The sequence below is a fragment of the Thamnophis sirtalis genome, unplaced genomic scaffold (assembly GCF_051295495.1).
Source record: "Thamnophis sirtalis isolate CommonGarterSnake01/CBP01778 unplaced genomic scaffold, rThaSir2_p1.2 scaffold_2, whole genome shotgun sequence".
NCBI lineage: Eukaryota > Metazoa > Chordata > Lepidosauria > Squamata > Natricidae > Thamnophis > Thamnophis sirtalis.
The window spans coordinates 81785823-81812017 of record NW_028261382.1 but is presented as its reverse complement, the minus strand read 5'-3'; the positions used below and the strand labels follow the sequence as shown (position 1 = coordinate 81812017).

Here is a 26195-nt window from a genome sequence, read left to right as displayed (position 1 = left end):
TTGGTACTACTTCTCTTATACCCGTGTGTCTAGTTTTTCATACTTAAGTGAAAAGTCTTTTCTTATTGTTGGATAGGTAAAGGTAAAGGTTCCCTTCACACATATGTGCTTGTCATTCGCAACTCTAGTGAGCGGTGCTCATCTCTGTTTCAAAGCTGAAGAGCCAGCACTGTCCAAATATGACTCCGTGGTCATGTGGCTGACATGACTCAACGCTGAAGGCTCACGCAACACTATTACCTTCCCACCAAAGGTGGTCCCTATTTTTCTACTTGCATTTTTACATGCTTTCGAACTGCTAGGTTGGCAGAAGCTGGGACAAGTAACGGGAATTCACTCTGTTATGTGGCACTAGGGATTTGAACCACTGAACTGTCAACTTTCTAATCAACAAGTTCAGTGTCTTAGCCACTCAGCCACCACATCCCTATTGTTAGATAGGGCCAATTATTTAAGCTTGTAAAGATTCTTTTGAACTATCAGTGTGTCTTCTATGTTAGCTCTCCATTCATCCCCCAGATTTATGTCTGCAGATTTGATGAACACATTTTCTATCGTCTTTTATTCATAATATGTAATTATGAAAATATTGAAGAGCACTGGACCCAAGATGGATCCACAAGGTACCACATTCCATGTATATCTTTCTCCATGTAAGTACCATGTGTTTGGTTCAGTCATTCAACCGATTGCAAATACATCTGGTAGTGGGATCATCTATTCACCTTTATTAAAGATAGGATTATGTTCTACTTTATCAAATGTGCTTATATTCTTGTTCACAAGAATGTGAAAAAGTTTAAGGTTGATGCGAACAATCCACATATGTAAACATAGGTTCAAACATATCAGTCTAAGATATCAACTACACAGAGTTCAGAATCTTACATGTGCCCTATAACCAAGAATCTTACAAACTGTTATTTATTTCTGGTTATTTTAGTGTATGAATTGGGAATCAGATTAAAAAGTCAGGCTGCAAAAAGACATGGCAAAAAGAGAGAGAGAGATGAGAAGAGTCATTCTCTAGCCTAATCATCTTAATATTATATTTTTTTATTGGTATGGGTGTACTTTTATACACAAAAGAAAAAAAAAACCCTAGATAATCTAGTGTTGGTATGTGATAATGTTGGAATCTGAAATGAAACTATGAAGTCACCCAAACATTTCCACATCTCTCTTCATTATTGTCTCTGCCCAGTTATGGTGTTCTCTATTCTGTATACATATAAAAAAAATACCACACCCCAGTCAAATAATATTGATTTTCAAGACTTCAAACTTTGCTCTCTCTATTTAAGAATTATTTGTCATGACTCAGGAATATGAGGAAAAAAGTGAAGAGCTAGGGTTTTGACTGAATAATATCTGAATTGTAAGAAAATCTCACCTGTAAGAAAATAGTTATGAGGTGAATTAGAGTAGCAGTTCTGCTTAAAAGAGATAGAGAGTTGGCTAAACAAACATCCTGCCAGCTTTTTCAAGTAGAAATTGAAGAGAGACTAATCTATAACGTGACATTGCCTGCAGTGCAAATCTAGTTAGTGTGGAAGTCAATTTATAAAGAAAAGTGGGATAAGTGATGAAGTTCCAGGACTTGTTGCAAATTAAAAATTAACAAATTGCCAAATCCAGAATTGCATTCAGTGGAGAATTCTTAAAGACCAGCAGTGAAGATAGTTTAGACTTCATCCAGAGGAAGGATGTTTTGGTGACTAAAAAGTTGCCAATGCAACTTTTTAAATATACTGTATATATCGGAAGGTGCTAGAAAATTGCAGAGCAGTTAGCGCAACCTCTATACCAAATTTTCTAAGAATGCATTATTGAACATAAAATTGGGGGCATATAGAATAATATATTTTGTTGAAGAAGAATAAAAGTGTATTCTGCAAAATTTGATCTTGTCATACGAAGAAAGTTAAGTGTCTAATTATTAGAATATAGTTTCACTTTTTAAATAAAAAAAACAACAGTGATGGTCTAAGAGGAAGTTTCTTAGGGTTTGGTAATTAGATATAGACATATAGATTAGATATAGCTATAGATAACTATAGATATATTAGTATTCCTTTCAAGGAACCTTGGAATTAACCTTAAGAAAGTCATTTCCATTGTCTTCTTTTCAATTTCCCTATCTAAACTACAATCCTTGGCTTTCTCTGTGGTCTCTTGGCCAAATCCTAATTGGATTTTACATTGTCAAATGTCTATGGAGATTCTCAGCAATCCAGGTCATGGTTGTCCCAAAGATGCTTTTTCAGGAGAAAGCTGGACTTTCTTTGTTTTTTTTTTCTTTAAAGACATTTCCCTTCTCTTCCAAGCTTCTTCAACTCTGAATGGATGAGAAGGAAAAATCTCCATAGGAAAACAAGAAAGTCCAGTTGCCTCCTGAAAAAAAAGGTTCTCTGGGATTAGAGTCTGGGAGCAACTACCTTGGCCTTTTAAATTATTTTGAAAATAGTTTCCTTTCCCTCAGGAGACTGGTGAGGCCTCGCCTCCCCTGCCTCTAGTGACTGCACGTCACTGGATTACACTGTAATCAAAATACTAAGGGCAATGAAAATGTGCTCAAAGTTGTTTTGGTATTGTGTGAAGAATTCTCTCTGAAGCTCGAGCTAAATTATTTTTAAAAGGATAAACACGGCAACCACGGCGTGGAGAAGCTTATTCAGCAGAGGGGGCAGCTGTGAGAAATTACACTCCTGCATCTTTAATTTTCTCCGCGCAAAAGGGAGCCTGCATAGCAATGCCAACCCGTTCACTAGTTCGTGCTTTTAATATGTGATCCGTTTTCTCCAGTGGAGGGCACTCAATGTATCGCAAAGTAGAACATTAGCACCAACAAGCTCCTAAGCATTTCATCTGTGTCTGGGAAAGAGGGAAGAAAAAAGAGGAAGAGGAGGGGGTGGGAGAGAGAGAGAGAGAGGTAGAGAGAGAAAGAGAGAGGGGGGGGGAGATTGATTGTGGAGAATAACCTCGCGCGCGCAGCACAGGGCTCCAGAAAATACAGGCGCGCGCAAACACAGGGGCACATTCGCGCGCGCGCACACACACACGTTCACACTCTTTGGAACCCGAGCGCCTCCATGGGTAAAAACTAGCTTTTGAAGCGACGAAGAAAGGAGGGCAAAATCTTGGAGACGAGACCCCGAGGAGTCACCCATTTTTTTTGACAGCTGGATTGAAGGAATGGGTCGCTGTGCTTGGGGATGGAGAGAGGCAGCCGACTGAGGAGGCTGTCTTGCAGCAAGAGGACACTTCGCGGCCTTTTCGTCCTCCCCCTCCTCCCCCTGGCTGAGAAGTTGCTTCGCCTCCATGGTCCTCTCGAGCTCCAACGAAAGGCTGGACGATTGATGCCAAGGGTCCAGGCGAGGCGCTCCATGGCTTTCCGAGATTAGGTTATCCCTTCCTTCCTTCCTTCCTTCCATCCTTCCTTCCTTCCTTCCTTCCTTCCTTCCTTCCTTCCTTCCTTCCTTCCTTCCTTCCTTCCTTCCTTTCTTCCCCCTCACCCTGTCTCCCCTACATTCCAGTACCCCCATTCCCTAACCTTTCCTTCCTTCCTTCCTTCCTTCCTTCCTTCCTTCCTTCCTTCCTTCCTTCCTTCCTTCCTTCCTTCCTTCCTTCCTTCCTTCCTTCCTTCCTTCCTTCCTCCCTCCCTCCCTCTCAGGAACTTTGTGTAGGTTCCTGGCATCCACTTGGATGGCATGGAAGTAGGTAGCAGCTGGGCTAATCTGTGTGACACCATGCTTTAAAGGAAAAGGACCGGCTTGAAAGGGGGGGTGGGTGGGGAAGAAACAACCACCACAACAACTATCAAGCTCCCCGGTTATTCCAAGCAACAAGCAACATCTGGAAGAAGAAGCGGGATACAATTGCAGATGAGGGAACGATGGGTAAGTGAACTTTTTTTGTAAGGCTGCAGCTGCGCCCAGGGCTGAGGGTTGTGTGTGTGTGTGTGTGTGTGTGTGTGTGTGTACACATCTTTTGCCTGCACATTTGCTGGAGAAGAAAACCCATCAAAATAACTGCGTTCCTTTTGCTTAGGTGACTCACGCAAGCTACTTTTATATAGATTCTGCCTTCTGCCTCATCCCATCCTTTACTCTCCCCTCTGGTGCTTTGGGAAATCTTTAATCCCCAGACGAACACCCTTACTCCATTATTAGTGGCAGATATACAGACCAAAACAGTTTGATTCTTCTTCCTCTCTCTTTATTTACTCCCCCCAACCCCCACCCAGTTCTGCCATTTCTTCCAGTCCCCTGGTGCCCTTCTATTCAATCTATGCTTCCTCCCCATTTAGGATTTGCTCAGATTTGTGTCTTAAGAATTTTTTTAAGGTAATGATAAATCCAGATCCTCAACCCTCTGTTGAAGAGGGGGGGGGCATTTGCTGATGAACCTGCTCCCGAGAACTAAGTTGATATCCTTCATATACATGCATGCACCATCCTCCAAAAGAAACAGTTAAATCTCCAACACCTATTTTAGAGATTCTCTTTCCCTCCTTCCAGAAACCTCCTCCAAATGTGCCAGAATTATATTTTTCCCCTCCATGTGTAGGTTGGAATATGTTTCTGCTGTTGCTCCTCCTGGCATCAGGCAATGAGAAAAGATCAGAATTTAAATGAAGGAAGGAAAGGAAGAATCTTGCCATTGAAATGAACGTGTCGGAGACAAACAGTCAAAAGCTCTTTGGATTGGACAGTTTGCCCTCCACTCAAATAAACACTGAATAAAACAACGGCTTATTTGGCTATTTTTTCACCTTCTTTCCCCCAACCTAGTAATATTATTTACTATTAAGAAAACAATACTTTTCCAGAATTCCTGATTGAAGGGTGCAAAACAAATGACCAGAAAGGCTACAACTCTGCAAAGCTATACTTTTGAAGCTTATCTCAAGACTAGAACAAGGTCCAATTTCTCCCCTTATTTTTTAGAACCCTAAGCCTATATGTAGCTTAGTTCTCCCAAGACTCACGTAGTTATTCAGAGAACATGGAAAGGGTGAGCAGCTCAGAAGGATGACTATAAAATAAGTTTTCTGCTACATATGTTAAATGTCGACTATCAGAACTAAAACTGGAAAAAGAGAAGGGAAATTCACTTTTGTTTTGCTTTATCTGGGATGGAGTTCAATTCATGTTTATTATTAATTTAAAGTGATAACATTCTCCCACCTTTTACCCAAAATAAATATTGGCTGTGCATGGCTGTAATTATAGGAGAAATGTGGTTGCTAAAACAATAAAAACGTGCTACTGTATATTAAAATACATGAATAAGTAATATAATTATGTTAGCTGTTATGTGTCAAGATATGAAAGTATGTCTGATGACCACATGCATTTTATTATGATATCCAGAAGTTCCTTGTCGTTGCTATTTATCATCCTTAGATTTTTTCATACATAAGATTTGACACATAAGGCATTCATACCTGTCTGCTTGGATTATGCTTAGCTCACATGAAATAAATTATCTTACCGTCTGCTTTTTCTCCCCTCTCTCCAATTTTTCTAACTTCTATTTGTCACGCTACATTAACACATATTTTTAAGGTCATCTGTGCATCTCTTGAAGGGCCCAGGAGATGTCTACTTGTGAGCTAGTTTATGAAGAAATCTTTTACTGATTTAAGAATATTTAACAATTCAAGCTTGGGTGAATTCTCTTCCCAAAACCTACTTCACAGTGACTTGACAAATATGCTTAGTATAAAATCTACAACATCCTAATGATAAGGGTATTTGGGCTATGTGCATCATAGCATGTTGCTATGAGTTAAAAATGGGAAGGGGAACTTAATTTGTCAACAAAGGTCATAAATCACCCAGAGGTAAATGAATAAATATAGTCTGGTTGCATATGTTGGCTAGTTAGGGAAAAGGAAACATTGGGAAAATAGAGTCAGTATAGCAAACATCTCTATGTAAAACACTAATCTCTCTCTCCCTCCCTCCCTCCCTCCCTCTCTCTCTCTCTTCCTCCCTCCCTCCCACCCTCCCTCTCTCTCTCCCTCTCCCTCTCTCCCTTTCTCCTCCCCCCCTCTCTCTCACACACACATACAGAGGGGGTGTTGAACTGCATGGAAGCAAGGCATCGTGTTTTGAATTCAACTCTTTTATTTGTTATTTGAAATCCTGATGGTGAATACTGTGATTCTGATTTGAGTGGCCTCACGATGTATGTTTGTTATCTTCATATTGTAGGTTTCCATGTAATTAAGCATCTGAGAGGCATGAGTGCAGTGTTTGTTCTCCTTCCTACTGTGCTGTTTGTGACGTTGAGTGGGGCTCAGCGAGCTTGCCCCAAGAACTGCAGATGTGATGGCAAAATTGTGTACTGTGAATCCCATGCATTCAGAGACATTCCTCAGAACATTTCTGCAGGATCTCAAGGCTTATCGTTACGCTACAACAGCATCCAGAAGCTCAAGCCAAATCAGTTTGCCGGCCTACACCAACTCATATGGCTTTATCTTGATCATAACTACATCGCTTCAGTGGATGAGGATGCCTTCCAAGGCATCCGAAGGCTGAAGGAATTAATTCTAAGCTCCAACAAAATTACGCACCTTCACAATAAAACATTTCACCCAGTCCCCAACCTACGCAATCTAGACCTGTCTTACAATAAGCTACAAGTGCTTCAGTCAGAGCAGTTTAAAGGTCTTCGCAAGCTCCTGATCTTGCACTTACGATCCAACTCATTGAAAACGGTTCCTATTCGGGTTTTCCAAGATTGTCGCAACCTTGATTTTCTGGATTTAGGCTACAATCGTCTGCGGAGTTTATCTCGCAATGCCTTTGCTGGCCTTTTGAAGCTCACAGAGCTCCACTTGGAACACAACCAATTTTCTAAGATCAACTTCGCTCACTTTCCTCGTCTCTTTAATCTCCGCTCAATTTACTTACAGTGGAATAGGATCCGATCCTTAAGCCAAGGGTTGACCTGGACTTGGAGTTCTTTGCACAATTTGGATTTATCGGGAAATGACATTGCAGGGATTGAACCTGGGACATTTCAGTGCCTGCCAAACTTGCAGAAGCTCAACTTGGATTCCAACAAGCTTACTAACATCTCTCAGGAGACTGTCAATGCCTGGATTTCTTTGATATCTATTACTCTTTCTGGAAATATGTGGGAATGTACCCGGAGCATTTGCCCTCTGTTTAACTGGCTTAAAAACTTCAAGGGAAACAAAGAAAGTACCATGATTTGCGCAGGCCCTAAGCATATTCAGGGTGAAAAAGTGAGCGATGCTGTAGAAACCTACAACATTTGTGCAGAAATCCCAGTGGTGGTCACTGAAAAACCTTACCAGGTCCCTAAAACCCAGCAGAGACCCATCTTTATTCCAAAACCCACCATTCCCAAAGTGGAAGACTATGAGCCAACATCATTTACACCAAGCCCTTCTCCAGATTTCCCAACATCTGGACCAGAACCAGAATATGAGCATGTTTCCTTTCACAAAATAATTGCTGGAAGTGTTGCCCTTTTTCTTTCCGTGGCTATGATTCTGTTGGTCATTTATGTTTCGTGGAAACGCTACCCAGCCAGCATGAAACAGCTCCAGCAACACTCCCTCATGAAAAGGCGTAGGAAAAAAGCCCGAGAATCTGAGAGGCAAATGAACTCCCCTTTACAGGAGTATTATGTGGACTACAAGCCAACAAACTCTGAGACCATGGATGTATCGGTTAATGGATCTGGACCCTGCACCTATACCATTTCTGGCTCCAGGGAATGTGAGGTATGAACCATGATCCTCCTAAATCCATTTCTGCTGCTGGGAAGGAGAGGTAAATGTTTGACACTCTTGAGGTGACTCTAATCCCTAGAAAGATCAATGAGTCTTCTTGCTTTGGGGTTCCTTTGGGGTGAAAGGTTATTAATGAAATTGCAACAGTCAGGGAAGTCATGGTGTCTAACTTTCAAGAATTCAGACTTGAAAGGTATTAGTTTAAGAATAAAAATGAGTTTGGGATGAACAGCATCAGGAAAGTCCCCTGGGTATAGCTTTAGCTATTTGATGCTGGTTAAAAGTTAGGGTTACTTCTATCATGATTTTATATTTTGAGATAACAACAACAAAGGGGAGGCTGTGTTATACCGTAAAAAATTGGCTTTCTGGCAGAAAAGTTAACTTTTTTCTCTTGTTCTAGTTCAAATGAAATTCTAAATAGCTTACTATGCAGACTCTCCCCTTCCCCTGAATTTTGGTCCTGATCCCTCATGCATGTTAAGAATATCTCATTACATGTCACTTCCTGGACATGTAAGGAAGGTGGATAATCAAGGTACTCATTCTTTCTTGATGAATAAAGTAGGGTTTAAATATGGCCTTTTGTGGATGGTTAATGCTGAAATCAAAGAATTCCTTTAAAATGTATTTGCTGGGGAAAGGCAGGTTCTCCACTACCATTTCATTTGAGGATAATTATTTTATATCAGTTGGAAGGTTGGGTTCAGCTATGAATAGGCTATGTAGAGAGGATGGGAGGATATGTTGCTGTTCTCCCAAGGATGGGAGAAAGAGCATCTGAGGACCCACTGCTTCACAGAAGGCTGTTGCAAACAGGATGGGAGGAGAGAAGACGAATAATGTGTACTCTACTTATGGTTCTTGGCAGCATGGGGACAGGGTGGGAGGTGTTATTTGACTTGAGCGGCTGCAGGATTTACAATCCTTCTAATTGTCTTTCCTGAAAATCCAACCTGCTTCTGACCAGAATATGGATTATACTATGAAGCCTGTGCCCAAAATTTGCCAAGATAGATTGCTCTTACGCTTTGATATCTTGTTACATTAAAAGGCACTTCAATTTAAAGACAGTGCAAATGAATGCACCTTCCAAATAAGCCGGACACTCTCCGTTGAACTGCTGAATCAAATCCAATGCCTTTCATCAATTCAGCCATTTGAATGTATACTTTCTGATGCTTTTCTGAATTGATTGGAGAATCCAATCAACTTTATATTCCAAATCAATTAGAAGTGTCAGATAAGATCAGATTGATTATTTGAATCAGAACACATAATTTAAATGAGAATTTCCAATACCTAGGAGAAAACCTGCTTTGAGCATATTACAATGGTGATTCCTTTGCTTTCCCATACTACTGGATTTAATTTCTAGGAGTATTTCAATAGAATGGCAATTGTAATTGCATTGAAAGTATTAACTTGCTTCACTGTATTTTTTTTCCATTTTGACTTTAATTAATATATCCATTGTTTTTTTAAATAAATAATGTAGGGGCAGTGGAATTTAATTATTTTTCTACTTGTTGAGAAAGGATATTCCCATCAGTCTAATTTAGTTTCTTCAGAAACATATTTACAACTCCTGAAGAGTCCAAAACAAGCTGATAAATCCCTATTAGAGTCTAGTGAATTCAATGGATCATTGGATATGACTTTGCTGGGCTTTGGTTATGCTCAAATCACATCAGTTGCTCTGCTTGAGAAGAAGTTTAAAGTGTTCCTATTGACTAAAGAAAAAACATAGACTATCCTAGGGGAAATATAGGAAGTCTGACAGATGTTTCTTTTCTATGGCAATGAGACATATAATTTAACAATCAAATATACATTTATTGTTTTGGGCTATGCCTTCTCAAAAGTAGGTTTCTCTGAATTTGATAGGGTTTTCTTGGTTCTAATTTCTTTTGATTTATAAATCCTGGTTTATCATTTTTTCATAAACTAAAAATGGCACAAGTACGCTAGTGTGTTGTTTTCATTTGTCATACATCCAAGCAAAGACTAGGAAACATAATGTAGGGATAATTTCCATTTTCTAATAGAACATCAATAGCTTTTATATGAGAAAAGAATTCTGATTTTTTTATGATGAACGTCTGGAGCAGTATGAAGTTATTCCCCCATTCTCTGTTCAACCCCTAAAGGATGAAGTTACAAGGGTGTAGTTATTTCCATTAATGTCACACTCAAGGAAATAGTAATATAATCCGAAGATCTCACTACCTGGTTTTGATGCCCTTCAAAAACAATCTGTAAACCCATTTCCAGCTAAATGTATTTATTTATGAATTGTGGAAGCTACTTCTATGCAACTGAACTCTAGAAATAATTTTCAGTATATTGAATAAATTACAATATTAGTAATACAATATAGAAACTAATATATCTGTAAATAAAATTAAGTCTTACATTAGTGAGTCATTACCAAAAAGTCTTCAGGGTTGGGGGGGGGGTATTTACAAGTTCCTTGATGGTTATAATAATAAGAGCCATCTTATTTTTTTATTTTTTATGTATGTATGTATTTATAGAAGCAAATGGTCTTTGCAGATTATATTTGAGTCCACGGAAAGCTATCTTCCATACAAATATATAGCTTTGAATTGAGGACCAGTAAAGACATTATTTTAAATAAATTAAAACAATAAACTCTTTATTTTTCCTCTTAAAAGTGGCCATATTCCCACCTACCATTTCCTAATCTAGCCAATGAAAAAGAGCTAATTTTATTAAAGTCTTGCTAATAGAATTCTAGCAGGACTAGGAATTTCTAAGAGAAACTAGGTGAGGATTCTGTACTTCCAAAATGATGGTTTTTAGTTAGTGTGACTATCTTAGAACCATCAAAACATGGATTTGAAGATTTGGATAAATAGATTGTATGAACAGGACCAATAAATTGCTGTATTCTCATAGGATACCAAATAAATTGTGGGAACATCCAAGGTGAAATTAACTGACCCAGTCAATATAAACATCTAAAAACATCTAACATCTAAAAATATCTGTAATTCAAATATTCCCAATTAAAGGAAGAAGGAGGTGAAAGTAATAAAATTAGGGATTAGTTTTTGTAGTATCATCACAGCAAAGAGAAAATAAAATGTAAGAAAGAAGCAAATGATTTCTCACAATTCCAAAGAAATTTGGAGCTCTGTAGAGAAAAAGGTGTACATAGATACAATCCACTTGATTAAGGCAAAGCTAATTTACAACTGAAAAAATCTCTATCACAACCAATAATGAAATGTTTCTATTGTTTCAATTCAGAGACTTGGTCAATAATTTGCTCCTGAACATTGGCCTTCTAAAGCCTTAAATCTTGTCCACATGGAGTTCATTAGCATTGTGGTTGCAAAGGAGTGGCAAAAGAAATGTGTAAGAGATTCTGCTTAATAACCATGTTGAAGTCACTGAAGAAGACTAGTGACATTAACTTCTCACTGAATCAGTTCTTTAAAACAAACCATACTGTTGCTATCCCAAGCAGACCGAAGTTAGATTACATTTGCTTGCTTGCTTGCTTATTGTTAGCAGGAATGGCCTTCCAGACAGTGAATTATTAACACCCTTCAACAGAGGGATACTACCCTGTTTCCCAAAAATAAGGCCTCCCTGGATAATAAGCCCAATCGGGCTTTTGAGCACATGCACTAAAATAAGCCCCCCCTGAAAATAAGCCCTCCCCCAAAATATTGCAACACAGCAGCAGCCATGAGGTGACCATGCTCATCACCTCCTGCACCTCAAAAATAATAAGACCTCCACAAAAATAAGGCCAAGCGTTTTTTTTCGGGGAGGGGGAAGAGAAAATAAGACCCTGTCTTATTTTCGGGGAAACACGGTAGGATGGTAGTTTCTGGCTTCTGGACTTCCCCAAATTCTTCCTCCATGTTCTAAAAATATATATTAGGTACAGGTAGTCCTTGACATACAACAGTTCAGTTAGTGACCATGCAAAGTTACAACAGCACTGAAAAAGTGACTTGTCACTGTTTTCACAGTTAAGAACTTTGTGGTCATTAGTTGAGGAATACCTGTATAAGCCATCTTTTGATAGTCAGACTCCATTTAACATTTGGGATCCCGCTGGATGGGATAGTTATTCCAATTGAATGAAGGCATTTCTTCCATGTTCATAAATGGGTCAGAATATTTCTTGCTTGGGCATCTTAGAACTGATTGGTTGGTTTTTTTAAAAAAAGCTTCACTTTAACTATGTTATGTCTATTTCACAGGTTACATTGAAATTTTAATGAATCATGTAAAACAATGCCATTGACTTACTAGGTTTTAAAACAGTAGCTTTATCTTTACTCACAGGAGTCCATAAATTAAGAAAAACCATTATTATTAAAATGTTTTGATACGTTGCCAACAGCAGTGATGAAAAAGCATTTCCAGAAAATACCCCTCTTTATAGATCAAGTGGAATCTTTAGCCCACATATTGCTGTAACACTTTTGTTACAATGCAAGTAGGTCTGTTTTTACTTTTTCTCACTAGCTGAACTCCCAGGGTGCACTGGCAAATTTAATTTGTTTATCTGTTAGCAAACAGATATTTACAAATTTGCTAAGTTCCATGCTCCAGTTTGTATTTTTCAAAAGTTCAATGCTGAATCAATTTCTGGGTTCACATGATTCATATTCCTCTACTTTGAATTCAAGTTTAATTGTCATTATTTCTGATATATTTCCCTTAAAAAAAGCACATAAGAGTTTTGGTAGTTGTAGTCCTATGACTTTAATAATGAAATGAAATGTCACTGATTTTGATTTCCAAGGATTATAGAAAAGTTACGTTTGACTCTTGAAATTTAATTCCCTTGAATGGGTACCACAAAGAAATGAGTGGAATCAGATGTAACTTCATTTTAACAATAAATCAGGAAATCAGGAATCTAGTCTGTAACTTATTTTACTAATTATCACATTTAAAAATTACAATTAATGGCAATTTTTGGAAGATGGTGACATCTAAATCTATTGTGAGAGCTACGGTATATGCAATCATGAATCCTTGATTTCTGCAGGATTGATATATAACTTTCTTCTAGCAGGACAAAGTCAAACAGGCTTAATCTTTTTAAAGTGAATTGGGAATATAGGAATAAACTTACATTAACACTGTTAATTTGGAATAAAGAGAGAAAGACTTTCAACTCAACTTGAGAAAGATATGGAGAGATATGGAGAGAGTAGGTTAATCTGTTTATCTGTTCCCAGCTGACAGCCATCCTATGAACTCTCTCCTAAGATGAGTCTATTTCAGTACTCATTGGATTCTGTAGATGTGCAGTTGAGGTAGACCTTACCACTAGTGTTTTTGACATGATCCTGAACTTAATTCATTTCAGGGAATCTAAGAAAAATAACCATAGCACAAGAATGTAAATGTCTTGATTCCAAGAAAACAGTTGACATCATATGGTTTGTTGATGTAATAGGTCAATGGCCAAAGGAAGATATTTGGAATTCCTTTTATGGCATTTAGATATGAACAATTATTTTGCTCATGTTCATATTGGAAGAAGGGGAACAATAATAAATTAGTAGGATAAAAAAACTTTCGTTTTGTATGATGTAAAATTCTGTAACCTTTAAAAAGAAAAGATTGGATGAAAATTGACTGCTGTGTAAAGACCAGAGAAACTTCGTTTTTAAGAATAAATCTTTTTCATTATCAATCATCTGATATCAGCTGTTCTTTAAAGATCACTCTTTGAATGGGAGGATTTGTATATTTCAGGTTTATTTGAGGATTTATATCAGGTGGCAACAGTAACTCCCTAAAATTACCTCAAGTCGCAGAGAAATGACATTGACTAAAGCGTATCAGGAAGTTTAGCTGCTATAATTTGGAGAAGGATGTGGTTGACTGAAGGACTCCAATAGGATGGACCAAATAAACATGGCCTATGAAAGATGATGAACATGGTTGGATGCAAGAGTAACATTAGGGGAGAAACTTTAGGAAAACAGAACTTGGAGGAAATATTCTTAACAAATCTTCCAGAGGCTGTCACAGAAAAAAAGTGGTCATCCTATCGTCAAAGAACCTAAGGGCAGGACAAGAAGTAACAGATGGAAGCTTATCAAGGAGAGATACTATATAGAATTAAGAAAAATTCCCTGACAGTTAGAACAATTTATCAGTGGAACACTTTGCCTCCAGAAATTGTGGGTGCTCCATCACTGGAGGTGTTCAAGAAGAGGCTGGACATTCATTCGTTCGAAATAGTATACAGCAAGGCTCTTAAACTCCCTGCCCATGGGCTGGATGTGTCACATGCTGGCCACACCCAAGCCCGGTTTAGCGAAGGGGGGGGGCAAATGTCCTGATGCATCACATGATGCTTCCATGACAACGTGAGTTTGACACCCCTGATGTAGAGGAAGGGGTTAGACTAGAAAACTCTAAGCTCCCTTCCTACCCTATTATTCTATGTTCTATGAGAAAAATATAAAGAAACGAGAGAAAAAAGGCACAGACTGATAGAAATGTTTTAATATACCAGTGGTGTATTTTGACCAATGCTGTCAAAAGATATATTTTTATGAAGTTTACTATGTGCATGTAAAACTCTAGTAAGATTGTTTTATGTTGAAAGCCTCCACATCAGAGCCAAGTCTTCTTATTTTGCCTATTGTTTGTCTATAAAATCTTCTGGTGCTATGAATCACAAAAGCGTGTTTCAGGCACAACCTGGGTTCATATCTATTCCACATTCTCAATATGGACATCTAACATAATGCTTTTTAAAATCCACATTAGCCTTGATTTTATTGTACCACAAATATGCCTGCTATCAAAGCCTCAGGTTATGTCCTAATTGTAGGTTATTTCAAAATAACAACATTAAGACATGGACTGAAGTTAAAAAAAATATTAAGATGGGGGAAACTGTAACAGTCATGTGCCAGTGAGAATTTCTGTGATAAAATTGAATGTCTTGCCTAGAACAATGCTTTTGATTCAGATAATTCCTCTTTTGTCAATTGATACAGCAAAGAGACAGCGGCAGAAGGACACTTCTGAATTTGTGTGGCAGGGGAGAAGACCACACATTAAATCTAAGGTGTTGCAAGAAAGAGGAGGAGTGGGTTTATTAGATTTGAATTTGTGGGAAAAGCTTTTTTCTTTTTGCCATTTGCTGTTTGGTTTGGATGGAAGAGTGGATGCTGCTGAGAAAGAGAAGGCTTTCAGTTTATTTTTGAAATAGTGCCGTTGAGCACATAACTGGAGCATCTGCTGCCTTTATTTGTCGTGAAGCCTGATTTCACCTAAAGAGAAGGTGTTTCCTAAAAACTGAAGTCTCTCAAAAATATGACACAGGTTCTGCAAGAAATCATTGTTTCCAGCTGTGGAAGCATGACAGGTGATACGCCTTCAGCACACAGACACACAGACACACACAGACACACACACACACACACACACAGACACACACATACTCTTTCCAAGAGACCAACAGACAAATTGTATGAGAATAAGTATTATTTTCTGCATTAACTTGAGAATGATTTCTAATCCTCTCTCTTTCTCTTGAAAACGAAAAGTCTTCTAATAGCAAAAAGCAAGCAGACCACTATGTTCCCAGAGATCCTAGCCATGCTAGGAAAATTTACATCTCCTTTCCCCCCACCTTTTTTTCCTCTTTTTGGCCTTTATGTAATATGTAATTTTGTAATGCAAAATACATACTAGGGTTAGGACTATACCAATATTCAATTAGGAGATTCAGTTCGGCAGGTATATGATTGAATCCCCAAATCAAATTGACTTTCTGAATTGAATTATTGATTTGGATTGAGTCGTCAAATTGAAATTAATCTGACAGTTTGAGGGTCTTTGGGGCATGCATAAAACATCCCATTTCCCTGATCAAATTTAATTTCTGAATTGGATCAATTCAGTTTCTTTCTATTGATTTAGAAATACAGACTGACAATTCTAAATTGACTTTTTTTCAGTTAAATTGTTGCTTTGAGATGGATCATATATAATCTTAGCATCCTACTATTGATACAGGATGTCAATTCATATGCATGCATGCGTATACTATATGTAAGGCCCTGTATAATTTAAATTATTGCCTAATTTCTCATATAAAATCACATGACAATAAACTAGCAGGAATAGCCAATACCCCAGAAGACAAGCTTAGGATCCAAAAAGATCTTGACAGACTCAAACAATGGCCCTTATCCAACAAAATGAAATTTAACGTGGAGAAAAGCAAAATTTTACACCTGGGCCAAAAAAACCAAAGGTACAAGTACAGATTAGGTGAAACCACACTCAAAAATGGTAACTGAGGGAGTGACCTTGGAGTCCTAGTGGCTGATCACTGAAACATGAACCAGCAGTGTGCAGTAGCAATCAAAAAAGCCTATACAATCTCTTGTTGTATAAACAGAGAATCAATCATGTAAAGTATTAATACTACTATATAAAGCCTTAGTAAGGCCACACCTGGAATACTGCATCCAGTTTGGGTCATCCCATTACAAAAAAGATGTTGAGACTTTGGAAAAGTCTGCAAAAAAGAGCAACTACGATAATTAAAGGCCTGGAGACTAAAACATGAAGAACAGTTGCAGGATTTGGGTTTGGCTAGTCTAGAGAAAAGAAGGACTAGGGGGAACATGATAACATGATGTATTTGAATATAAGTATGACACAGAGGTGGATTCCTACCAGTTTGCACCTATTTGGTAGAACCGGTTCATCAAATCTACCGAACCAGTTAGAAGAAGTTCCACCAGTGGACCCGGAAAGCAGGCCACACCTACAGAAGAGGTTCCAAAATTTTTTGAAACCCACCACTGGTGGGTGTGTAATGTCCCGCAGTTATCTACGCGTTAATAATGATCTAGTAATATTTCCTTATACATTTTAGGGATCTTTCCTTACATAATTGGTGTTTTCTTTCATACTTTTGGATTTCTAATTTCTGTTTCCGTTAGTTGGCAATTGCTAAAACCAATCCCACGTGAAAAAGTATTCGAAGCCTTCTTGATTTTAATTGTCAATTTATTTATTCCTGCACATTGTAATATTTATTCATTTACATATCTCTGTTTTTCCACTGTTGTGCAAACACAATTCCAGCAGCTGCTAACATGTGTAAAATTAAATATATATTATACTCCCTTTCAAATAGCCAACAAAATATTTCTGGTTTTAATTCCATATCTTGCTTTACAATTGCTTCTAACCACTAACTTCTGAATAGCTACTTGGACCGACCTAAGTACTAATTCATAATTTCATATTCGGTCACATGGGCAGCAAGCCACTCCCATCCGGTCACATGGGTGGCAAGCCACTCCCACAAAGGAGGCCACACCCACAGAGTAGGTTCGAACAATTTTTGAAACCCACCACTGGTATGACATCAGTATTCCAATATTTGAGAGCCTGCCACAAAAAGGAGCGGGTTAACTTATTTTCCCAAGCACCAGAGGGCAGGGCAAGAAATACTGGATAGAAAGTAATCAAGGAGAGAAGAATTGAGGCTTTCCTAACAGTGAGGACAATTAACTAGTGAGACAGCTTGCCATCAGAAGTTGTGGGTACTTCATCACTGTAAATTTTTAAGAAGAGACTGGACAGTCACTTATCTGAAATTTATTAAATTATAAACTATAATTTAATTTTAAAATGGGATTTTTTTTAAAAAAATGATGTCAGGTGACACTTATATGTGCTTCAGAGTTGATTCATTGGTTTTCTTGTTTGTTTATTGCTTTTCTATAGCCGCCCATCTTAAGCAAGTAGCTCTGGGCACTGAACCTAAAACAATTAAAAACAATTATAATATAACACAAGTGAAATATATATGGCAGCCAATTTTTAATGATATTTATCTTGAAAATTGGCCTGCCTCAGGCAGATTAGGTGGCAAAGGAGAATGAAAGAGATGTCTCTAGAAACAAGGTATCGTCTGTTTGTTGAAAGTACTACTCATTTTGCTCTTGAAAGCCACACCTTTTATGATTTTAGAAGTTTCCCTTATCAATTCCAGGAAAAGCTACAGTTGTTCTTTTTAATGTTTAGAATGTTGCATAATTAGTCAAGGTTAATTTTTTGTGTTTACTAATTTGATTTTCTTAGCTACCCATCTCCACAAATAGTTCTATTCATAGTTATAGTTTTAGTGCCCTCAAATCAGTCTCTTATTTTAAAAAAATTCCTTTCTCACCCCTATGGGAGTTCTCAATCTCAAGTCCTCCATCAGAGGCCTGGGAGTTAGAGAGTTGTGTGGAGTATTTTAGCTATTCCTAATACTTCAGGCTTCTGGACAAAGAGGTATGATGTTGCTCCTGGGGTCTGTTGGAGCCCCTCTCCCAGCTCAGGAGTCACAGTCCCAAGTACTCCTACCACTACTGGGGCCACTTTAAAGTGGCCTACTTTCAGTGGTGGGATTCAAATAATTTCATAACCGGTTCTCTGCCCTAATGATTCTTCCAAAAAACAGTTCAGCTCAGAAAGTTAACAACCGGTTCTCCCGAAGTGGTGAGAACTGGCTGAATCCCATCACTGCCTACTTTCCACATTCTCTACAGTTCCTTCTTCAAGCCCTTGTACTTCTCCAGTTTCTCATCCTCCCTTCTCCTGTGGTTGCTGGAGTCTTTTGGCTTTGTTGTCTTCTGTCCTTGTTCATAGACAATGTCCAGTTGATCTAACCAGTATCTATTTGTCTATCTGGGTCTAGAAGTAACACAGGATCTCAACCCTCTTATTCTCTGCAACCTTCTAGGGAATCTTCCATCTGGACCTAGGAGGTTCTAGCGCATTCATTGTGCAGATATTCCTGTATACAATGCCTGCTCTTCCTGTCTGCATCTTATAACCTGTGATGGACTTTTCTGAGGCCTCTCTGAATACTGTGCACTTTGAATCCTTTCAGTGTAATAGATCTCTCTTCTATGTATCTAGTGCCGTGATGGCAAACCTATGGTACGTGCCACAGATGGCACATGGAGCCATTTCTTAGGGCATGTGAGGCATTGCCCTGTCGACTCCAGAGTGCATGCCTGCACTGGCCAGCTGATTTTGGACTTCATTTTCAGCTGTTTTTACCCTCCAGAGGCTTGCCTGAAGTCTCCGGAGGACAAAAAACAACCCAAAGCACAATAGACTTCCGGTTTCTGCATTGGGGCGTTTTTCTCCCTCTGGAGGCTTCAGGAGTTTTCCCTGAAGACTCCAGAAGGTGAAAAACAGCCCAATGCACAAACCGGAAGATCCAGGAATGGACTTCCGGGTTACCTGTAGGGCTGTTTTTCTCCCTCCGGAAGGCAAAAAAAATGGCCCTGCGGGCAACCCGGAAGTCAGAAAACAGGCCATTTCCAGCCTCCCCAGGCTCCTAGAAAGCTTCTGGAGCCTGGGGAGGGTGGAAAATGCGTCCACCATGCCATTGCAGGACAAAAGCAGGGGTGAGGGTGCGGGTTCTGTGCACAGGCACAGGGGGAGGGTGCATGACCCCCAGGGGTGGGTTTCTCGCCCCGTTCCAACCGGTTCGGTTGGAACAAGGCCGGCGGCGTCCTCGCGCACGTGCGCGGTGTGTGCGTGCATGCGCACGCATGTGTACTAGCATCTGTGCGATGCTCCAGCTGCTCCTGGAGGATCACGCAGGCGCTGTATGCGTCCTGCGCATGTGTGGAAGCGCAGAATTCGGCAAAACCGGGTAAGGAGCGGGCGCGCGTGGGCGCGGGGGGGGGGGCCTTCGCCGTTCCTGGAAGTTACTTACTTCCGGGTTCGGCGACCAACCGGATCGCAGGGACCTCCGCGAACCGGTTGAAACCCACCCCTGATGACCCCCCACGCTCTTCCACATTTGGCACGTGATGGCAAAAAGGTTAACCATCACTGATCTAGTGCTTAGTGCCTGTTCTTGTGCTGCTATAATCAATATAATCTGAGTGCTGTCTTGTAGTCAAGCCCTTTCCAGCCATTGGTATGAAATAATAATTAAAATGGACATATAAATAATTAAAAGAAATATGTAAATAACAAACAAAAAATGATCTGAACAGCTTTCCTATAGTGGATTTATTTTTAAAAAAAGTCTTGCTAAAGAAAAAAATAACCTCAAATGTAAAGAAATCAGATTCTAGGACCGTGATGGCGAATCTATGGCATGAGTTCCCAAAGTGGCACACAGAGCTGTTAGGAATATAATTCTAATGGTTGGGTTGGCAATATATAAATCATGTAACAATGTTGTAACTGTTTCTTTAAAGCATACTGTAAAATGTGATTGGGTGCTGTTTTCCTCAATCAGCCATAAGAGGGAGCCAGAATGACTGTTAGCTCTGCTCTCTCTCTGTTCGTTAGATGCTGGGCTGATCTGATCTGAGTGCCGTAAGCTATTGTAAGTTTTGCAACTGTTAGTAAACCTTGATTACTGGACTGATTATATGTTACTGGACTATGTTATTTGGATTATCCCTTTAATGAGAGACGTTGATGACTGACTGAATTATCCATGTATGACTTTGACTGTTGTTTGATGGACTCTGATACCTCTATTTCCATGAAAGTAAAAGCCTATTTAAACTGCAGTGTCTCTGTATGCTGATTTGTGTGTTCTCCAACACAACTCTCAGAACGTTTCACTGAATGTACTCGCTCTCCCAACCGGGAGCTCACCTAACAGGAGCCATATTGCCTGGCGAGTGTGATGTTACCTGTTCCTCTTCCAGGTTTCTGTCATGCATGTGTATGCGCTGATTAGCTGGCCTTTGTTTTGCATGGCAGTGCTGGAAACTAGAAGAGCTGGTCTTCCATTTTCTGGTGTGAGCATGCGAGCCAGCCAACTAATCGGTGTGTGTGCAAAGGTGGCAGTAACCGGACGACTTTCTGGCTGGCGCGCATGCATGCACTGGAAACCAGAAGTTCATTTTGTGGCACGTGCATGCTCCCTGGGCAGCTCCTCTTCCTAGTTGCAGCCCTGACAAATGTGAAGTGCTCCCTTTTGGGCACTTGGTACTGAAAAGGTTTGTCATCATGTTCTAGGACATTATTTGAAGGGACTAACGATGAAGATTGTCAGCAGTAAAGGAAGGAATCTAAATTTTATTTGTTTCAAGGCTGAAGTAGATATGTTGTTATCTTTAGTAACCCTTAACAGACTTTTGCTGATATCAGGAGTGAAAAAATGAGGCTTTATGAATTTGTTTATAGATGAGAAGGGATATGGGAAGAAGAGATCATCTGTATTTTAAGAGAAGGTGATAAGTTGTTTAAAATATCTATACTTACTTGAGGAAAGGAGAAGACATTCCTTTATATAGTTCTTTTATTTTTCTTTACTATATTCTTTTTTTTTCTCTTTTATATGCTTTTCAAATTTGTATTTTATTGTTGTAAACTGTAATGCTTAATAAACTATTTTGGAAATAGTTTTCCATTTTCTCCTTCCTTGGGTTGAAAGGAAAAGTATTGCCCTGGGTCTTCATGCCTAATGCAAGACTAGAATTCATGTATTCCTAGTTTATAGTTACATGCCTTAACCACTAAACCAAACTGGCTCTCCACTTAATAACTAATAAATGTAATATCTGGGGTAGATACATCCCTTACCTAGACTTGCAAATGCACCTATAGCTTTAAAAGGAAAATGACAACTAATAATAGGATGTTTCATCTATTTGTTTTCCTGCTCTTCTCATAAAGTTCCTTTGAGGGAGGGGAGTTTTGTGCTTAATGGCTGTTACTGTATCAGAGTAAAATTAGGATTATGAGATCATCATCATCCTTCCGAGATGGGTAAAATGAGGGCCCGGATTGTTGGGGGCAAGAGGCTGACTCTGTAACCTGCTTAGAGAGGGCTGTAAAGCACTGTGCAGCGGAGTATAAGTGCTATTGCTATCATTGGATGGAGATTAATTTTGAAAGAAGGGAACAGTCTGTATTGACATGGGAGTATTCTCTGCTCTTTTGTTCCACATCTATGCCACGGCCCTGAATGCCAACATTGTGACAGACTTCTGGTGAAGCTAGGAAAAAGTATCTAATTAATTTTCCTCCAGGAAGACCCATTGCACCTTAGTATTTGCCATGTAACTTTTCTCAGTAATAGACATCCTAAACCAGATGCAGCAAAAGAAGAAAAAAAAAATGCTTAGGCTATGTATAGCTCTAAATGCCCTGCCCTTGTTTTAAAAATGAATGACTTTGCTGGGGAAATGAATCCAGAACCCTCCATAAGGTTGACCTTTCCAGTAAATGTCTCGTTGCTTCTCCTGAGAGGAAAGGATGCACAGTGAAACAGCTTCCTGTTTGAAACTCTTTGCCTTGTTTCTACTTTCAACTTGCCTGTGCTGGAAAGAGATAATTAGTAGTTTTAAGATGGGTTGGAAGAACCGAAATAACAGGTATGCGCAATTTCACTCCTCTGCTTCTAAATTGAGAAATCTCGGTGAAGAGCTTCATGATACTTGCACAGATCTATATTGCTGCCACCCGTCACTCTTGTAAAAGAGCAGCTGCAGCAATACATCTACCCTACACCAACTTAGAAAAAAACTACAAAACATTGTTTCGGGATTTCGTTTTAGCATGACAATTCCTCTTGCAATTTTTCCCCCTACCAGTTCTCATTCAATTTGATGTCAGCGTTTGTTCTTGGAAGTTCTCCCAACGCAATGGGAATTCTGGCATTCCTGTCTTTTCACATGAAATGAGCCCGCTGAGCAGTTTGCAGATTCCTTTAGCACCTGCCTGACCTACTTCCCAATTTTATCTAACTCTTCTTCTTCCTAACGTTATTCTCGGGCTATGGTAGGGTCCGCTTCCAATCTTATCGAATTGAAGTTTAGAAATAGAGGTAGGGGCTGAGATAGAGATGGAGGGAGGGAGGGAGGATTCTGCAAAGCACACATTTTTAAAAGTTATCCTTTCCCCCCAAAGATCTTCAACTTTATAGAGCTTCTATTAACATTTTTAATCACTTTGGAATATGCCTACCTTCCTACTTTATTCCCCCCCCCAAAAAATGTTACAAAAATAAACTAGATTTCATATGGTATAATTCACAATCTTTTCTGTTTGTCATTCAGTGGATGACCATGCAACTTAAAGGAAGCTATTTTATGAGAATGGCCACAGCACACACTCAATATCAATTAGGCTCACTGCCCCCCTCCCCTTCTCCCAGATTTTTATGCTTGCTGTCGTTTAGTCATCAGCAAACAAAGGTCAAGGGATATAACTAGTAGCTAAGCATAGCTGGGTAATTGGGAGCTTCATGGCAACAGATAGTGGAGAACCTTTTGCTGCTAGGGAACACAGGAAATGTAGTTTTCCAAGACCAATTGTCTCAATGAATTTGTTTATAATTAACTGGCATAGTTAAAAGCTTCAGAGATGTTGTTTTCATCCACATTGCTATGGCAAATTGCATAAATACTCTGACCCTCAAAGCAGATGTATGAATTTATTCTGATAATCTAATATCCTATGAAGTCTATGAACAATTGCTTTCTCTTTCAGAAAGCATATCTTTCATATCTTCTTCTCCCATCTCCACCCTTTTAGAGTTGGGACAAGTGAAAGAGCTGCATATACATATATTTAAAGGATGCCTGCTTCTATTTAACATTTTGAGACAAATTGCATTTAGCCATTTCCTCCGGGAGAAAAATAAATATATAGCAAAAGCAGAAAGGAAAGTGTTTTGGTATAAGAAAGGAGGCATTTAAATAGCTTGAATTTCAGATTTGCAGCCCAGATTTGAATTTTCATTAAAAAGATCTTTTACTCTGAATCTAAAATTGATGTTTTAATTAATTTGATTTGTTATTTACAGCTTCCAATTATTTTAGTTGCTTATATTTTAAGAACTATACTTGATACTTTAAGAGTTTGAATTTGGGTAAAACTGCTTCAATTTTAAAGAAACAATTCCTGATATTACTAAACTCATGTATTGCATAGATTCTTTGGAAAGATATTTGAATTTTCTATTTTCCTGAAGTTCATTATAGCTTGTGGTAGCATATCTCTGTCTACTTTTTCTTATGCAACTGCTATATCATATGTGTTATTTAAAAGCATTTTAAAGCAATGTTTAAAGCTTTTAATTTTTAAACAAGCTTTTAAGACTGTATCATAACATGCTTTCAATCCCATCTGCCTTTTTATAGTGTTTAATATTTGGCCTGCTTTTGTAATTACAACTTTGTAGCTTAATTGTTTTAATTATTCTTTTTCTGAGTCAACATTGGTGGATCTTACTCATGAAGTTTGCATCAGTACTTAAATCAATGGAATACAAAGTTTAAAAAAAAAACAAAGAAGTCTTTCTAGAAAGGTACATCCGCTATGAAGGGTGGCTTGTTCTGAGTATCCTTCAAAATTGGAAATGTTTGGACTGACCAATGTCTTTTCAAAGAGACATCAAGTTCATTGATTGATTAAAATGTCAAGGGTTTTTGTTTCGTTTTGTTTGTACTTTGGTTGTTTTTTTATACTGCTGGATGGTTGGATATTTATAATGCGGTAGTACTGCATATTTTATGAGTGGATATGTATAATTCCAATGATTGTGGATGAATGCCTTGCTACCACCTAATTATTATAAATCTTAAAGAAGATCCTGATTTGTACATGCAAACATGAACTTTATCTACAAATACTTCTTTGGAACTCTGCTTTAAGATCAGTTGTGGAGGAGGAGGAGAAGGAGGATGGGAAGGAGAGAGGGAGGAGGGGGAGGATGTGAGGGGGAGGAGCAGGGAAGGAAGAGGGGGAAGAAGAGGAGGGGGAGGAGGATGATACAGGCTGAAGTTTGAAGTTGCAATGGCCATGCTGCCCCACAGGTCATGTTACCACATATTTACAACACTTTGTGACATTCCACAATCCCGTAACTGCAATTTGCAATGTTTTTTTTTTTTTTTTGCCAGTTTCTGACATTTTTGGCTGGTATCCGGGCAAAAAAAGGTATTCACATGAGTTAACAACCATGTTAATGTTTGCTTAATGACCGCCTTATTAGATAAAAGGTCAGAAAATAACTTCTGGTTATATGGGTACCTCAATTTATAACCATAAGGATTTGTGAGTGTAATTTGGGGCTGTTATGGTTGAGGTTGTAAGATAAGGAGTATCCCTCTCCTTTCATTCCTCCTCCTTCTTATACTCTTAATCTCTAAACCATGTTTTTTATCTAAAGCTTTTTCTGCAGCTCACTACTTTCTATTGCTTCAGTCAAGCAATTTTATGCAGTAGAGCAAAAGTACCCTATGTTAATGCTGTTTTCTTACCTTTTCCCATTTTTTCCAATGTTACCACTAATACCCACCCTTTGTTCCCAGAGCTTCTAAATCATGTCTCAGGAGATTTTGATTTAAAAAGCCTCACTATGTCACACATTAAATAAAATGCAGAAACAAGGGCAATACATGTCTTTTCATAGTTAGGTTGCAAGTTGGACAAATCAAACTAGGAAGAAAGGAGCTGGCAACTTCAAATTAGCCACTATTTACCTATGGAAACAGATTTTGCACGCACATGTCTCAGTTGTCAAATGTATCCAGAGACCCTATGAGCAAAGTAGAAAAAAAAATCCAGGCAGTCTCAGGGAATTATTAACCTTTTGCTCTTGATTATTTACCATAAGAATCTTTCCCCCCAGTTAAGTACAGGAAAAGCCAAGTCATAATTTTTAGCTCGACTGATATTTTCATCTACTCTTCGTTATCCTGAGCAGTTAAGAAAGAGAATGTGCAGGAGCATACACACTGGATTTTTTTCTCTCCAGAGAACAAACAAATAAACAAAAAAAGCTTATTGCTCATTTTTCAGCCTCTCTTAAAATAGACAGTGTAATCATCCTGTATACTAGAGAGACCATTTCTAATTGTAAATAAAAGGCAGCAATAAAGAAGTTATTTTATTGGGGTATAAATCTGTTGTCCATATTAATGGTGAGTCTTCTTGAGACCGAGTTATAGACTTGGTAGTTAAATAGGGTTTGCTCAGCCAATACTTGATTTCAGATTAGAAAAAATGTTTGGGCCCTGAAAGGATAAGGAAAGTAGCTTAATCCAACATTAAGCCGTGATATCATTGATAGTCAGAAAGCTTCTACTAGCCTCTTCATAGACACCTGAAATTGACCCTCACTGTTTTTGACATATAAGTGCTATTGGAACTCAGACTCTATGTTAAAGCTTAATTTATTTTGTCCTGGGAAAATAAAATGAGAAGGAACTATTGTGCGCTAGCATTCCTAGGGCTTTCATTTCATTTTACTTGCTTGTTTTATGGATTCTAATGTCTTCCCCAATCAAAAAGAGTCTGTTACAGCATTTAAAACCACAAAGACAAAAGAATGGCTGCTGATAACATTTAACTAAGGCTCGGTAAAATAAAACCATCTTCAATGTGCTTCTAA

The 26195-nt window shown here is 38.6% G+C and overlaps 1 protein-coding gene across 3 annotated transcripts in view; it reads left to right on the top strand.

Moving 5' to 3' along the window:
• Positions 1-2997: 2997 nt before the first annotated feature.
• Positions 2998-26195, top strand: part of LRRTM4 (leucine rich repeat transmembrane neuronal 4) — a 404243-nt gene continuing 381045 nt past the window's right edge. For 2 of the 3 annotated variants that reach the window (XM_014075027.2, XM_087706210.1), the window contains exons 1-2: positions 2998-3899; positions 6222-7768. In XM_014075027.2, the coding sequence (XP_013930502.2) occupies positions 3896-3899; positions 6222-7768 (1551 nt within the window). In that variant the 5' untranslated portion in view covers positions 2998-3895. Of the gene's footprint in view, positions 3900-6221; positions 7818-26195 lie in introns of all 3 variants that reach the window. The other variant, XM_087706211.1, reaches the window with a different exon arrangement.